Source organism: Sander lucioperca, chromosome 23 (assembly GCF_008315115.2).
Source record: "Sander lucioperca isolate FBNREF2018 chromosome 23, SLUC_FBN_1.2, whole genome shotgun sequence".
Taxonomy (NCBI): Eukaryota; Metazoa; Chordata; class Actinopteri; order Perciformes; family Percidae; genus Sander; species Sander lucioperca.
The window spans coordinates 4,998,160-5,016,332 of record NC_050195.1 but is presented as its reverse complement, the minus strand read 5'-3'; the positions used below and the strand labels follow the sequence as shown (position 1 = coordinate 5,016,332).

The following is an 18,173-nucleotide window of genomic DNA, read 5'->3' as shown; positions in this document are numbered from 1 at the left end:
GGAAAGTAGCAATTGTGTTAGAACCTGGTACAAAGCATCTCTCCTTGTTTTTATACAAAGTTAGTGTTTACTTTTGCATTGTTCCTGTCTAAATTCAATTCAGTTCAATTCAATTTTATTTATAGTATCGATTCATAACAAGAGTTATCTCAAGACACTTTTCAGATAGAGTAGGTCTAGACCACACTCTATAATTTACAAAGACCCAACAATTCCTGTAATTCCCAGTAATTCCCCCAAGAGCAAGCATTCAGTGCAACAGTGGCGAGGAAAAACTCCCTTTTAGGAAAAAACAGAAGGTCACAGGACGTAGCAGGACGCAGCAGGACGTAGCCAGGTGTAGCAGGATGTAGCAGGGCACAGCAGGGCACTGCAGAGCGTAGCAGGTGTAACAGGACATAGCAGGGCGCGCAGCAGGACCACAGTGACAGGCTGCAACCATGATTTAGGGGCCTACCAAATCCAAGGAAACATGCTAGGCGAAGAGAAAACATATGGACTCCGGGGAATAAGCTCCCCAGAGCTAGGTTAGTAACAAGCATTTCTGGAACATGGATGCACACAGATGGAAAGAGAGAGGAGAGAGAAGCTCAGTGTGTCAAAGGAAGTCCTCCGGCAGTCTAAAACTATAGCAGCATAATTAAGAGAGACAGGTTAAGGAAAGGAGCCTGATCGGCCTAGAACTCTCCCCTGCTGGATCGGGCTGTACTGGCCTGTCTCCCTCTACTATGATTATATCATTGATTATATGGTAGATGAATCTAACGACTATAACGAGAAACAGAGAAGAGAAGGGTTGCCGTGTCTGCAGTAATACACCCTCCCCTGCCGGTCTAGGCTTTATCGAAGAGGGGAGTTTTAAGTTTACTCTTAAATGTGGTGACGGTGTCTGCCCCCCTGACCCAGACTGGGAGCTGGTTCCATAGGAGAGGAGCCTGATAGCTAAAGGCTCTGGCTCCCATTCTACTTTTAGAGACTTTAGGAAACACAAGTAACTCTATATTCTGGGAGCGCAGTACTCTAGTGGGGCAATAAGGTACTATAAGCTCTTCAAGATATGATGGTGCTTGATCATTTAGAGCTTTGTAGGTCAGAAGAAGGATTTTAAATTCAATCCTGGATTTTACAGGAAGCCAATGCAGAGATGCTAATAGAGGAGAAATATGATCTCTTTTCTTAGTTCTTGTCAGGACACGTGCTGCAGCATTCTGGATCAGCTGGAGAGTCTTAAGGGTTTTATTTGAGCAACCTGATAGTAAAGAATTACAGTAGTCCAGCCTGGAAGTAACGAATGCATGGACTAGCTTTTCAGCGTCGTTTTGAGACAGGATGTGCCTAATTTTGGCAATGTTACGAAGGTGAAAAAAGGCTGTTCTTGCGGTTTGTTTTAAGTGGGTGTTAAAAGATAAATCCTGATCAAAAATAACTCCTAGATTTCTGACTGTAGAGCTGGAGGCCAGGGCAATCCAGAGTAATGATATCTTTGGATAATGAGTTTCGGAGGTGTTTAGGGCCCAGCACTTCAGTTTTTTCTGAGTTTAGCATCAGAAAATTGTAGGTCACCCATGCTTTTATATCTTTGATGCATGCTTGGAGTTTAGTTAACTGACTAGTTGCGTCTGGCTTAATTGATAGGTATAATTGGGTGTCATCCGCATAACAATGAAAGTTAATTGAATTTTTCCTAATAATATTGCCTAGGGGAAGCATATTCAAGGTGAATAGAATTGGCCAAAGCACTGAGCCTTGTGGAACGCCATGGCTAACTTTAGCGTACCTGGAGGATTTATCGTTAACATTAACAAATTGAGATCGATCAGATACATAAGACTTAAACCAGCTTAGTGCGATTCCTTTAATCCCAACTAAGTGTTCCAGTCTCTGTAACAGGATGGTATGGTCAATAGTGTCGAATGCAGCACTAAGATCTAATAAGACAAGTATGGAGACAAGACCTTGGTCTGAAGCAGTTAGAAGGTCGTTAGTAATTTTCACCAGTGCCGTCTCTGTGCTATGATGCATTCTAAATTCTGACTGAAAGTCCTCAAATAAGCTATTCCTATGTAGAAAATCAAATAACTGATTGGCAACTACCTTCTCAAGGATTCTGGAGAGGAAGGGGAGATTAAATATAGGTCTATAGTTGGCTAAGACCTCAGGATTGAGTTTTTTATTTTCAGAATAGGTTTTATCACAGCTACTTTAAATGACTGCGGTACATAACCTGTTAATAAAGACATATTGATCATATCTAGTAATGAAGTGTTAATCACGGGTAACATTTCTTTAAGTAACCTCGTTGAGTGGGGTCTAAGAGACAGGTAGTTGGCTTAGCTGAAGAGACTTTTACCATTAATTGTTGAAGGTCTATAGGATAAAAGCAGTCTAAGTATATGTCAGGTCTTGTGATTTTTTCTAGTAGTCCTGCGTTTAAAGGTGAACCGTTAGAAGTTGAGGGCAAAAGGTGATGAATTTTATCTGTAATTGTTATAATTTTATCATTAAAGAAGCTCATGAAGTCGTCACTACTCAGAGCTATAGGAATAGATGGCTCAGTAGAGATGTGACTCTCTGTCAGCCTGGCTACAGTGCTGAAATAAAAAAAAAATAGCTAAGAACTTTAGAAAATGGCCAAATTTAAATACACAAATCTTTATTTAATAATCTAAGTAAAGACAGAAACTTGACCCTTAGTTAGTTCTATGGGCAGTGCAGTTTTGATATTAATGCTATCATGTTTTGCTTTCTTTCTAAATAAATAAAAAAAAAAATCATACCAGTCAACAGTTTGGACACACCTTCTGATTCAGTGTTTTTTATTTTTTATTATTATTTTCTACATTGTGGATTAATACTTAATACATCAAACTATGAAAAAACACCAATGGAATCATGTAGTAAAGGAAAAAAGTCAACCACAAACCAGAATATGTTTTATATTTTAGAAAGGTTTTTTTTAAAGTAGCCACCTTTTGCTTTTATCACAGCTTTGAACACTCTTGGCATTCTCTCTATCAGCTTCATGAGGTAGTCACCAGGAATGGGTTTCAATATACAGGTGTGCATTGTCAGAGGTAATTCATGGCATGTCTACCTTTTTAGAAAGAAACACTCAACTAAGTGAAGAGAAACAACAATCCATCATTACTTTAAACACATGAAGGTCAGTCACTCCAGAAACTTTCAAGAACTTTGAATGTATCCTCAAGTGCAGCCGCGAAAACCATCAAAAGCTATGATGAAACTGGCTCTCATGAGGACCGCCCCAGGAAAAGAAGATCAAGAGTTATCTGTGCTGCAGAGGATGAGGTCATTAGAGTTACAAGCCTCAGAAACTGCAAATTAACAGCACCTCAGATTAGAGCCCACGAATATGCTTCACAGAGGTCAAGTAGCAGACACATCTCAACATCAACTGTTCAGAGGAGATTGCATGAATCAGGCCTTCATGGTCGAATTGCTACAAAGAAGCCACTACTGAGGAAGAACAACAACAATAAGAGAATTGTTTGGGCCAAGGAACACAAGAATTGGACATTAGACCTGTGGAAATCTGTACATTGGTCTGATGAGTCTAAATGTGAGAATTTTGGTTCCAATGTCGTGAATTTGTGAGACGCAGACACAGAATAGGGGAGCGGATGATTTCTGAATGTGTGGTTCCCACCGTGAAGCATGGAGGAGGAGGTGTGATGGTGTGGGGATGCTTTGCAGGTGACACTGTTGGTGATTTATTCAAAGTTCAAGGTACACTTAACCAGCATGGCTACCACAGCATTCTGCAGCGACATGCCATCACATCTGGTTTGTGCTTAGTGGGACCATCATTTGTTTTTCAACAAGACAATGATCCCAAACACACCTCCAGGCTATGTAAGGGCTATTTGAGCAAGAAAGAGTGATGGAGTGCAGTGTCAGATGACCTGGTCTCCACAATCACCCAACCTTAACCCAATTGAATTCAAACCACAGTCTGAGGCTATCCTCATCACCACTGTCACCTTCATCAACGTACAGCTGACTGACTGAGAGCTCTGCTTCATCCTCAGTCATCTTTAGAACTGATCAGATGTGCACTGAGCAAAGAGAGATGCAGGTTCTCTTCATCTGAAAAGTAATCTATTACCGCCCCATACAAACATGTCTGCAGTGCATCATTTATGATCCTGTTTACTGTCAGAACACAAGGTGACATAATTTTCTGACAGGAAAAATCAGACACATGTTGAGGTATCACTTGTTGTTGGTGACAGATCAGACTAAAGAGACTGCTGCACGGTTAATCTAATCGCAATCATGATGTCACTCTGTGCGAATAACTAACTGCATTAATTGTGTGATTTAAAGGTCCAGTGTGTAAGGTTTATACTTGTTAATTATAGAAATCAGTGTTGCCCATTCACAAACTTGTCCTTTTTCATATATATGTACCCCCACCATCAATTCCAAGTATTCCTATTGGCTTGAATTTTTACATTTGCACTACCATGAATGTGATGTGATGGGGTAGACGCACCATATCCATGCGCCATTGAAATATGATAGCTGGTAAGGGACATATAAGGATATACTGCTTCGCCTTTCGCGTTTTCGCTGTCACTTGTCACTTGACGTGCTGCTAATGCTGCTAATGGGTATTGTAGCTTCCCGGCCCCGGCAACTTTGAAGAAGGAAACATGGAGGACCACATGTTATCTTAATACACTGCAGCAGAGTGGGACAAAAAAATCTACCAGGAAATTTCGTAGACCACCGGCCCTCGGGGGGCAGGGGAGAGATGAATGTTCAGAAATAAGAGGCTGCTGCGGCCCGCTGTACTGGCCGTAGCGGGCAGCGTTTGCCGTAGCAGGCAGTGTTTGCCGTAGCGGGCGATCAGACCGGCCATGGCGGGCAGCGGCTGCCGGAGCAGGCGATCAGACCAGCCGGAGCGGCCTTGAAACACTACCGGCCCACCAGGAAAATTCCTGACTCTCCCGCCAATGCGCCTCATGCACATATTCAAAATCCAAGTTTCAGTCCTCTGAGAGTCCTCTTCTTCGCCCAGAAAAAGAATATTGAAAAAACAAAAAAAACGTTTTTTTGAAGCGTGAAGGCTACCGTAGCTGTAATACGTAATTTGAACTGCGTGGTGCGAGCAGTTAATTGCAATATATGATCTCAATGCTAGATGGGAGAAATTCCTACACACTGGACCTTTAAGTAAACAAAGAGGTGTGCTGTGTGCGTCTCACTCCATGTCCACTACAGTCTCCACGTTGTAACAGCCTTCACTTTACCAACAGTACAAACAACAGAAGAAGCCACTGGGTCTTAAGAAGCTTGGTGATTTTCAGACTTTACCAAGAGGTTGTACAAAGTATATTTTGTAACTTAATCAATAGTTCTTTTATTACACCCATCCTTAATGTAGCATATAAAATGTATTATTTTAATGAGAATTTGTATTTTTCTTATTTGTTGTTCTATTTTTCATTTGTGCTGTTGAGCAAAGCAAAAAAAAAAATGTTCTCCTCTATCATTTAAAAAATCTGTGAAAAAATATTTTACTGTAGTAAACATGCCCCTTGTCTTTTTTCTGATTACTTTTCCTTCTCTCTCTTTCTTCATTCTTTAATTTCTCTACTCATTTAATTGTTCCTTTATTCCTTTTTGTATGTTCTTTATGTTTTTATATTCTATATATTTCGTTGAACCTTTTAAAGGAACCCAGCATGTTGAGGGTTTTCTGGGTTTCTTTTGCAAGCCATTTTTTATTTACAGTTTTTTTTTCATGTGCTAAATTAATTCAATAAAAATAATAAATAAAAAATTATTTTTTTATTCAATATTTTCTTTTAAATATTAAGTATTTTGTATTTATATTTTATTTGTATGTTGAAGTTTAGAATGTTTTTGCAATCATAGTATAGTAAATCACAATATGACTGTTTCTACAAATGGTGCAGCCCTATTTACTTTATTGTTTTTATTTATAAATGCGTTTCACATGTAAAAACAATTTTTAATATTGATTTAATTTTGCACATTGAAGAATAAATCTTAATGTTTTCTGACAAACACTGAACCAGTTTGAGTCCAGACTACATCTGGAGACAAAATGTTCAGACTGAAAAAAAAAAAAAAGAGTTGTTGTGATTTTGTACTCAGCCAAACAGAAAATGAGTGAACTGATTAAAATGTAAAACTTCTGTTATGGATTTAATTTTGATAGATTTACATTTTACAAGAACAGAATACATGAACTGACCTCAGAGTCTCCAGTCTACAGTTTGGACTCTCCAATCCAGCACACAGACGCTTCACCCCTGAATCCTCCAGGTTGTTGAAGCTCAGGTCCAGCTCTCTCAGATGGGAGGGGTTGGACTTCAGAACTGAGACCAGAGCAGCACAGCTGATCTCTGACAAACTGCAGTTCCACAATCTGAATAAATATTAGATATGTTGATGTTTTAAATGTGTAGCTCAACATTACTACGTCCTAATCAATGATCTTTCCACTAAAATGAGTATTGTTTAAAATTAGTTGTTAGTTGTATGGGCAGTGCAGTTTAAATATGAATGCTATCATGTTTTGCTTTCTTTCCTCACATATTTATAAAAGCTATATTACATTAAACAAAGGTACTTTTGTGACTTTAATTGCATCCCTCTAACTCTTAAAATATAAACTGTGTAATTTAGGAACGAGGCTACAGGCGGAAAATAGCAATTGTGTTTAAACCTGATACAAAGCATCTCTCCTTGTTTTTATACAAATGTAATGTTTAATTGTGCATTGTTCCTATCTAAATAAAAACAAATTGCTAAGAACTATCGAAAATGGCCAAATTTAAATACACAAATCTTTATTTAATAATCCATTTATCCTTTACATGGAGCACTTCTGCTGCTCTCATTTCAAACCACAGTCTGAGGCTAACCTCATCACCACTGTCATCTTCATCAACACACAGCTGACTGACTGAGAGCTCTGCTTCATCCTCAGTCATCTTTAGAACTGATCAGATGTGCACTGAGCAAAGAGAGATGCAGGTTCTCTTTATCTGAAAAGTAATCTATTACCACCCCATACAAACATGTCTGCAGTGCATCATTTATGATCCTGTTTACTGTCAGAACACAAAGTGAGATAATTTTCTGACAGGAAGCATCAGACACATGTTGAGGTATCACCTGTTGTTGGTGACAGATCAGACTAAAGATACTTCAAACATCTGCATTTGGAAACATGCTTCACTCTCTGTGCTCCTTTAACACGTATATGTGTGTGTGTGTGTGTGTGTGTGTCAGAGAGAGAGAGAAAGAGGGACATCATCTGGAAAATGCATTGAAATCTTTTTGAATGCTGCACGATTAATCTAATCGTGATCATGATGTCCGAATAACTAACCGCATAAACTGTGATTTAAGTAAACAAAAAGGTGTTCTGTGTGCGTCTCACTCAGTGTCCACTACAGTCTCCACGTTGTAACAGCCTTCACTTTACCGACAGTAGAAACAACAGAAGAAGCCACTGGGTCTTAAGAAGCTTGGTGTTTTCAGACTTTACCAAGAGGTTGTACAGAGTATATTTTGTAACTTAATCAATAGTTCTTTTATTACACCCATCCTTAATGTGGCATATAAAATGTATTATTTCCTTCTCTCTCTTTCTTCATTCTTTAATTTCGCTACTCATTTAATTGTTCCTTTATTCCTTTTTTGTGTTTTTATATTCTATATATTTCATTGAAACTTTTAAAGGAACCTAGCATGTTGAGGGTTTTCTGGGTTTCTTTTGCATGCCATTTTTTAAAGCAGCCATATTATGCGCATTTTCAGGTTCATAATTGTATTTTAAGGTTGTACCAGAATAGGTTTACATGGTTTAATTTTCAAAAAACACCATATTTTTGTTGTACTGCACCGCTCTCTCTCACTGCTGCAGATCCTCTTTTCACCTGGTCTCTGTTTTAGCTACAGAGTGAGACCTCTTTTCTTCTTCTTCTTCTGTACTATCTTTGATTGCACTGCACATGCCCAGTAGCTCAGATGTAGATCATGTCAGCTAGCTAGCTCCATAGACAGTAAAAGAAAGGCTGTTTCTACAACTTCGGTCAGTTACAAGGCAGGATTAGCTGGGAGACTTCTAAATGAGGGCGCACATGTAAGTAGTTCTTTTGTAGATTATGGTGAACTTGTGTGTGTTGTAGCAGTGCTTTGCTACTGAGAACGAGGTAGCATGCTAGCGTTAGCATGCTAGCGTTAGCATGCTAGCATTAGCATTAGCGTTAGCATGCTAACGCTACGAGCTAATGATTGCGGTTAGCCTGCTCGTTTCGGCTTGTGACGTCACAAGCCGTGCCGATTTTGAATAGCTCACCCAGAGACTGAAGGCAGGACACATTCAGAAACTGTATCTCACTCTAAACAGCATGGATGGATTTTTTTTCAAAGTTTGTATGTGTGTGGAAGCACCAGAGACACAACATAACACCCCAAATCCCAGAAAAAAGTGATTTTTTCATAATATGGGCACTTTAATTGTTTTTTTCATGTGCTAAATGAATTAAATAAAAAAGAAATAAATAGATGTTCATAAAACTTTCTCCTCTTTCATTTAAAAAAATCAGTGAAAAACATGTCGCTTGTTTTTTATTTGATTCCTTTTCCTTCTCTCTTTTTCTTGATTCTTTATTTTCTCTACTCATTATTTTTATTTTCTATATATTTCGTCAAACTTTTTCAAGGAACCCAACATGTTCTTTTGCATGCCATTTTTACAGTTTTTTTCATGTGCTAAATAAATCAATTATAAAATAAATAAATAGATGTTCATCTTAAAATGTTTTTTTATTCAATATTTGTTTTTTTAAATAGTATGTATTTTGTATTTATATTTCATTTATATGTTCAAGTTTAGAAAGTTTTTGCAATCAGTATTAGAAAAACCAATATGAGTTTTTCTACAAATTGTGCAGCCCTATGTCTTTTATTTTATTAATTATAAATGTGTTTCCCATGTAAAAACAATTTTTAATATTGATTTAATTTTGCAGTTCATTGAAGAATAAATCTGACAATCTGTTCAGACTGACAAACTGAAAACAAACAAAGAGTTGTTGTGATTGGTTTTTTCAGACAAACTTAGAAAACAACTGAACTGATAGACATTTAGGATTTAGGATTTAAATTTCATACATTACACTGTACAAGAACAAAATACATGAACTGACCTCAGAGTTTCCAGTCTACAGTTTGGACTCTCCAATCCAACACACATACACTTCACTCCTGAATCCTTCAGATTCTTGTTGTCCCTCAGGTCCAGCTCTCTCAGATGGGAGGGGTTGGACTTCAGAGCTGAGACCAGAGGAGCACAGCTGATCTCTGAAAAACTGCAGTCAATCAGTCTGAATGAAGAACAAATAAAGTAGATAAAAATCCATTGATAATCCAATCAGATGTATTGAGGTGTTAAATTTGTAGCTCAACATTACTATGTCCTAATCAATGAGCTTTTCCCTAAAATGAGTAGAGAGACTTTGTCATTGTGTTGTTATGGATCATAATAATCAGCCCTCTTATTCTGTCACATTTGCTCTTACTCTGGCCCTTCATTGCCATTCTCTACCTGTTCACTAGATTCATCTGAATTTGTTAGGATTTTCTGGGTTTTGATTTGCAATTCTTCTCGATGTCTCCTGTGCTGCATAACAACTCTCGCCTGAACTGGTTTTATTTTTGTAATAGAAAAAATGGACCAGGATTGTGCTGAAGCAAAGGATCCTGGTCCCAACCAACCAATGGGAGGAGGCGACACCCTAAAAGTAAAATAGAATATTAACTGTCTGTACTAGGAAGTCTGGGCCATTCTACGGAGCTCCAGGGTGAAGTAGGGTGGCCCACATCGATGTTTGTCATGTTATAATTTTGCTTTATTCCTTGTGTACAAGTTCTATTAAACCAACTTAAATGAGAGAAATGTTTGTCTTCTGTCCTAACTGACCAATTGGACTACATCATTATAATCATTGTAACATAATCCAAAAACATGATCTGATGACCTTTGACAGTTTTGTGTTTCTTGCTGATGTTAGTCTAGTCTATAAAGTAATCAATGATCTGGCCGCTCCGCCATTAAATGAGTTTGTGTCACTGCGTTCAGGCACTGGGAGGAGAACTAGGACAACCAACAGAGTTGAGTGTGCAGTACAGAACAGATCTACCGAGTCGGGCAGATCAGTCTTCTCTGTTAGAGACACAAAGTTTATATAGTTATTATAACTCAGTACCAAGAGAGATCAGAGAATGGAACAACTTTGAGGCTTTTAAATTAAAGATGAAATCATGGTTGAAATCAACCCAATAATGCTCCCATCAATCATCAACTCAAACAGCCAATCTTTATGTAGTGAAGTCATGTTGTAGTGGTGTCTAAATGTTGTGACTTTATTGTTGGTTCTATTGTTAATGTTGTGAAATTGTATTGTTGTTGTTGTCTTCATGATGTGGTTCTTGTTGTCAAAGTAGTGTTTTGTAGTTTGTTGTTGTAGTGGGCAAGTTTTAATGCAGTGAAATTTGATTGTTGTCTTTTACTACAGTGTTAGATTCCCCTTTTGACAGAGATGTTATTCTCTGTTTACTGCCCAGGGACTGAAAATTAGTTTATAGCTAATTTTGGTGATAATCTAAATGTGTATAAATTCTGGTACTGCTAAGGAGCTGTGCATTGTCCCTGTCAAATAAAGAAATAAATACAAGAAATAAATGAATAAATAGACCGTTACTGATGTCCAAGAGCTGTTTTACAGAAACACAAATATCACCAAAACTAGTGGAGGAAAATATAAAATTCCTTTTTTTGGGTGGGATTAAGAACAGGCTCATCCATGATTTATAATGTAAATGTGTGTGAAGTGTGTATATTTACTCTAATACTGATGGCTTCAGCTTTACATTATTGTATTGATTATCACATCTGGACATACCGAGCCTTTCTGCAGTTCCTCACAGCTGGAATCAGTCTCAGTCGTCCCTCCGATAATGTTTTGTACTGACTCAGGTCCAACTCATCCAGAACCTCCTCTGACATCTGCAGCATGTAGGACAGAGCTGAGCAGTGGATCTCAGAGAGTTTCTTTGATCTGTTCTCTGATTTCAGGAACTCTTGGATCTCCTGATGGACTGAGTGGTCGTTCATCTCCGTCAGACAGTGGAAGATGTTGATGCTTCTGTCAGGAGAGATCCCATCACTGTTCATCTCCTTCAGGTTGTTGATGGCTCTCTGGACGATTTCTGGACTGTTGTCTGTCTGACCCAGCAGGCCTCCTAAGAGTCTCTGGTTGGACTCCAGAGAGAGGCCATGAAGGAAGCGCACAAACAGGTCCAGGTGGCCATTTTTACTCCTCAGGGATTTCTCCATGGTTTTCTTCAGGAAGACATCCAGGGATGGGTAATTGTCATGTTCACTGTCACCATGGCTATCTTTCTTTCCAAAAGACTTAGAAATCTTCTTGAGTAAAGACTTTGGGTTTGAGTCCCTGTGCTTGAAGTCTGGTCCCAGGAAGTCCTCCAGTACCTGTTTGTTCCTGTTGGTGTAACAGTGGAACAGGTAGACTGCAGCCAGAAACTCCTGAACGCTCAGATGAACGAAGCAGTAGACTGTTTTCTGGAAGATCACACTCTCTCTTTTGAAGATCTCTGAACAAACTCCTGAGTACACCGAGGCCTCTGTGACATCCAGACCACAGCGCTCCAGGTCTTCTTGGTAGAACATGATGTTTCCTTTCTCCAGCTGTTCAAACGCCAGCCTCCCCAGCTTCAGAAGAACTTCCCTGTCAGCCTCCGTCAGCTCCTGTGGACTCGTCTCATGTCCCTCAGCATACTTGTGTTTCTTCCTCTTTGTCTGAACCAGCAGGAAGTGTGAGTACATGTCAGTCAGTGTCTTGGGCAGCTCTCCTCTCTGGGCTGTAGTCAACATGTGGTCCAGAACTGTAGCAGTGATCCAGCAGAAGACTGGGATCAGACACATGATGTGGAGGCTCCTGGATGTCTTGATGTGGGAGATGATTCTGCTGGACAGCTCTTCATCACTGACTCTCTTCCTGAAGTACTCCTCCTTCTTGGTGTCAGTGAAGCCTTGTACTTCTGTTACCCTGTCAACACACACAGGAGGGATCTGATTGGCTGCTGCAGGTCGGGAAGTTATCCAGACGAGAGCCGAGGGAAGCAGCTTCCCTTGGATGAGGTTTGTCAACAGCACGTTGACTGATGACTGCTGTGTGACATCAGAAACAGCCTCATTGTTGGTGAAATCCAGTGAAAGTCTGCTTTCATCCAGGCCGTCAAAGATGAAGAGAACTTTAGAGCCAGCGAGCTGCTCTGCTGTGACCTCCTGTAATGTTGGATGGAAAACACGGAGCAGCTCCAGAAGACTGTACTGCTCATCTTTGATCAAGTTCAGCTCCCTGAAGGAAAGAGGAATCACCAGATCCATATCTTGGTTTTCCAAACCTTCGGCCCAGTCCAGACAGAACTTCTGCACTGAGAAGGTTTTTCCAACGCCAGCGACGCCGAGCATCATAACGACTCTGATGTGTTTCTGTTGGTCAGGTAAGGCTTTAAAGATGTCGCTGCACTTGATTGGAGAGTCATGGAGGGTCTCCATCTTGGAAGCTGTCTCGAGCTGCCTCACCTCATGTTGGGTATTAACTTCTTCACTCTGTCCGTCTGTGATGTAGACCTCAGTGAAGATCCTGTTGAGGGGGGTTTCACTTCCTGTTTGATCAGCTCCTTCAGTCACACGTTCATATGTCCCCTTCACTCTGATCTTATGTTTATGTGTATGCTGACCACTGATCTCTAGAAAAAAGGACAAAGGTGAAAGACCAAAATAAGAAGAAAAGTTTACAATCTGGTGATAGTTTTTATTATCAATATGAAAACCAAGTAGTAAAGGTTATAAAGTAATCATCCCTTCTTAAAGTAAAAAAAAGACATGATTTTTACATTTAGTTTTTTTAATTGTGTTTTTCTTTTGGAGGAGAAGCCTCATAATTGCTCCTTTGTCTCTCAGCCTCTGACTGTGTGTCAGTGAACATGTTTGATTGACAGCAGAGGAAGCAGAGCATCAGCAGCCCGTGTTTTATTGGCAATGATATTTACAATGATGTTTAATGTCGGTGCTGTATGACACAACAGTCGTGTTTGAGACATGAAGACATCAGCAGACAGATGGACAGACTTACTTTTTTCAGAGCTGCTCTGTGATCAGTGATTTGCTCAAGAGCACCTTGGCAATGCCCAGGAGGTGAACTGGCATCTCTCAAGCTGCCAGTCCACACTCTGTCCTTTTTGTCCGTACGGGGACTTCACCTCTGGTTCCCAACCCAACTGCCTCCAGACTGAGCTACTACTACTACTCCAAAACAAAGACAAACAAAGAAATCTCTTTATAACTAAAATGATTTGTTGATTGTTGTTGAACGATATCAACATTTAACCAAAACTGTGTGACGCATGTGCGAGCAGCGACACAGTGCCTTCACATCTCCTATCGGTATTTGTTTGTTTGTTCTAATGTGTGTTTTTATACACCGTAATACCATGGATTAATTAAGCCATAAACTAATAACGTGTTGGTCCTCACCATGGGGCCGAACCAAGTAATTTTCCTGTTGATCCTGATCACTTTGTTGGCCGACCTTATCCAACATGCCGCTGGCCACAACATTAAGACACACACTGGCCACACTGCCCGGATCACCTACACCCGGGACATTCTGTTAAATATCAGACTCCCTTCAACCCGTCCTTGCTTCAAAGACACGTCGCTGTTACCACCCGAATGTGTCAGAGGCAACAACGCCAAAACAAGGAAACGCAGGAGGAATCCGGAACGGATTAAAAGGCAACCTTATAGACAATCTCTTACATCTGTCATGCTCGGTAATGTCCAAAGCCTACGGAACAAACTGGATGAGCTGCGGGCATGCACTCAGTACCTTTCGGATTACAGGCAATCTTGCCTTATCTGCGTGACAGAGAGTTGGCTTACAGGGGCGGACTCTGATTCTGCAGCCAACCTGGAGGGTTTCACGCTGGTGAGGATGGACCGCAACAAAAACTCTGCAAAAAGTAAGGGTGGAGGTGTGTGTGTATACATTAATAATAAGTACTGTTACCCTGCTCACATTACAATGAAACGCCAAGTATGCACGAAGGACATTGAATTACTAGCGCTCAGTTTAAGGCCCTATCACCTGCCTAGAGAAATACACCAAATTAGACTTTTTGTTGTGTATATCGCACCCTCTGCAGACACACAAGCTGCTGCTTCTACGATTCATGATCTTGTAGCTCAGGCGGAGTCAGAGGCTCCAGATTCTGCTAACTTTGTGATGGGAGACTTCAATTTATGTAGCCTAAAGGAGCAGTTACCCACATACCAGCAATATGTCACCTGTCCCACCCGCGACACAGCCTGCCTCGACCAGTGCTATGGAAATATCCAGGATGTCTTCGACTCTAAAGCACTGGTTTAGGGAACTCGGATCACAACGTGATCAAACTGATGCCTGCCTATGTGTCCAGGCTGGCTGTCCTCGCTGCTACTGTTTGTAATATTTATGGACAGGATATCGAGGCGTAGTCGGGGTGGGGAGGGGTTGCAGTTTGGTGGGCTGAGGATCTCATTTCAAGGGGATCTCATGTGTGTGTGTGTGTGTGTGTGTGTGTGTGTTTTTGTGTGTGTGTGTGTGTGTGTGTGTGTATCTTTTGTGTGATTCTAAGTTTGTATCAGTTGTGTTAGTGGAAAATGTAATATACAAACACAAAATGAATAGAAAACAGCAGAGGAATCTGAAAATGAGTCATAAATTAGTTGGTATCAGTTCTCTTACTTTGTGTTTGAGGGTCCAGGTTCTTTACTGAAGTTCAGAGGTTCTGGCATCGACCGGTCACTCTTCATAAACAGACAGCCAGATACTACAGACTCTGCTCCGTCCTCCTCTTCCTCCAAATCACTCATCTTCTGATCTGAAGTCAGTCTGAGAGGTAAAACAGGAACACTGACTGGGAGCTCACAACACAAGAATCAAGACAAACAAGATTGTTGAAGAGACACACACAGACACACACACACACACACACACACACACACACACACACACACACACACACACACACACACACACATGCACACACACAAATACAGTATACAGTTTAATAAAACCATCCAGAACTCCGTCAGTTATCTTTAAATCTGTGTTTTCTCGGTCTACAGCAGGTTTAATGTGTATTATTATACATTAATTATATAACATAGGGATGCTCATACATGTACTTGGTACCAGAGCACCCTAGGCCGAAGGTCAATGATCGATTTTATAATCGTTTCATCTGATCTGAAGCTGGTGGTCAGGGATATGTTATCCCAGAGGACTCCAGAGGCAGTTGCAAGGTACCGAAGGGCTGCAGCCTCTGCCGTGAAAGACACAAAGCAGCGGGTGCGGGAGAGGTTTGGAGAAGACATGGAGGACTTTTGATCGGCACCAAGGTGCTTCTGGAAAACCATTCACCACCTCAGGAGGGGGAAGCGGGGAACCATCCAAGCTGTGTACAGTAAGGATGGGACGCTGTTGACCTCAACTGAGGAGGTAATAGGGCAGTGGAAGGAGCACTTTGAGGAACTCCTAAATCCAACTAATACGCCCTCTATGGTAGAGGCAGAGCTGGAGGATGATGGGGGATTGTCGTCAATTTCCCTGGTGGATGTCGCTGAGGTAGTCAAACAACTCCATATTGTCAAAGCCATAGGGATTGATGAGATCAGTCCAAAAATGCTGAAAGCTCTGGGTGTGGAGGGACTGTCTTGGATGGCACGCCTCTTCAACATTGCATGGAAGTTTGGGACAGTACCTAAGGAGTGGTTGACCGGGGTCCCCTGTTCAAAAAGTTGGACCAGAGGGTGTGTGCCAATTACAGGGGTATCACACTTCTCAGCCTCCCTGGTAAAGTCTACTCCAAGGTGCTGGAAAGGAGGGTTCAGTCGATAGTCGAACCTCAGGTTGAAGAGGAACAATGCGGATTCCGTCCTGGTCGTGGAACAACGGACCAGATCTTTACTCTCGCAAGGATCCTGGAGGCAGCCTGGGAGTATGCCCATCTGGTCTACATGTGTTTTGTGGATCTGGAGAAGGCCTATGACCGGGTTCCACGGGAGATACTGTGGGAGTTGCTGCGGGAGTATGGGGTGAGGGGGTCCCTTCTCAGGGCCATCCAATCTCTGTATGACGAAAGCGAGAGCTGTGTCCGGGTTCTCGGCAGTAAGTCAGACTCATTTCAGATGAGGGTTGGCCTCTGCCAGGGCTGCGCTTTTTCACCAATCCTGTTTGTAATATTTATAGACAGGATATCGAGGCGTAGTCGGGGTGGGGAGGGGTTGCAGATCAGTGGGCAGGGGATCTCATTTCAAGGGGCTCTCATGTCTGTGTGTGTGTGTGTGTGTGAGTGTGTCTGTTTTTGTGTGTGTGTGTTTGTGTGTGTGTGTGTGTGTGTATGTATGTGTGTGTGTGTGTGTGTGTGCGTGCGTCTTTGAGTGTGATTCTAAGTTTGTATCAGTTGTATTAGTGGAAACTGAGTTATATAAATGAGTTGGTATCAGTTCTCTTACGGTGTGTCTGACGGTCCAGGTTCTTTACTGAAGTCTGGAGGATCTCTTCTGGACCAGTCACTCTTCATAGACTGACAGCCGGATACTACAGACTCTGCTCCGTCCTCCTCTTCCTCCCAATCACTCATCTTCTGATCTGAAGTCAGTCTGAGAGGTAAAACAGGAACACTGACTGGCAGCTCACAACATAAGAATCAAGACAAACAAGTTTGTCTAAGTGTGTGTCTGTCTCTGTTTCTGTGTGTGTGCTGCAGGCAACCACCAAACTGCACTTAGTGAGGATACTTGAGCTGCAGTATGCAGATGACTGCGCTGCACTCTCCACAAGACCTCCAGTCTGTCCTAGTTGCAGCAGTGAGGGCATACAACAGGATGGGGTTGACCATCAACACCGCCAAAACAATGGTAATCTGCCAGTGGAGTGCCAACATCCCACCCACACCACCACTTCACTGTTACAGATGAAAAACTGACAGTTGTTCCATCATTCAAATACCTGGGGAGCATTATCTGAAGACAATAGCATTGACAATGAGTTCCAGAATAGAATCAAACAAGCATCAGCTGCCTTTGGGAGACTCCGGCGGCGGGTTTTTCAGAACAGGAACCTTCATCTCAACACAAAAATCTGTGTCTACCAAGCGGTCTGCATCACCACCCTCCTCTGTAGCTGTGAAGCTCACCACAACCTCTCATATACAACCCGCAATTAATTTCTAATGTGTTTAACATTTCAAATTAACCTAACAGAAATTATTAAGCATGTTAAGTTTGACTGCACTAAATGGCACGATCATTTTCATAATCATGATGCACACCCATGTTGATAGCAGACTATGCAATTCGCTAAGATAGAGATAAAAGCAGCCTATTATAATGTGTCCTGCTCCTGGCACTTACCAGTATTTGCTGATGGGAAATTAACTCATGTCTAATGATGTAGGCCTACTCTTCTTCTTCAGTTTTATTTTTACACGTAGCATATAAGTGATTGTATTAGCGTGCCCTGCTGCATCGCTTTATTAGACTTTTTTTTGTGCCGACGGCCGTCAGTTGGACGGCCGTTCTGGACTTTCACCCAACGCACAGATTGTCAGTCCGTCCCTGGATGAGGGGGTCCCTTCACAGGGCCATCTAATCTCTGTATGACCAAAGCCAGAGCTGTGTCCGGGTTCTCGGCAATAAGTCGGACTCGTTTCAGGTGAGGGTTGGCCTCTGCCAGGGCTGCGCTTTGTCACCAATCCTGTTTGTAATATTTATGGACAGGATATCGAGGCGTAAGGTTTTCACCTGACACTTGGCATATAGCATCCTCACATTGCCCTGACAAAAATTATTAAAAAGAATCTTGCTCAGCTAAAAACTGCGTGAAAATACAAACACATTTTTGTAGCTAGCGACCAAACATGAATTTTAGCAACCTCTGTACCAAATTAAGCAAAGATCGGCCATCATGGGGAGCTATAATCACCGTAGACGTGTTTTGGCCTATAACTCAATGCATTTAAAAGGGACATTT

At 41.3% G+C, this 18,173-nt stretch overlaps 1 protein-coding gene across 1 annotated transcript in view; it reads right to left on the bottom strand.

Annotated features, from left to right (window-relative positions):
- LOC116057839 (protein NLRC3-like) overlaps nt 1-18,173 on the bottom strand; it is a 556,293-nt gene that overhangs the window by 281,998 nt on the left and 256,122 nt on the right. Inside the window, exons 12-14 of the mRNA XM_035998138.1 lie at nt 10,971-11,551; nt 9,216-9,392; nt 6,248-6,421 (exon numbers count right to left, since the gene is read on the bottom strand). Of these exons, the coding sequence (XP_035854031.1) occupies nt 6,248-6,421; nt 9,216-9,392; nt 10,971-11,551 (932 nt within the window). The remainder of the gene's footprint in view (nt 1-6,247; nt 6,422-9,215; nt 9,393-10,970; nt 11,552-18,173) is intronic.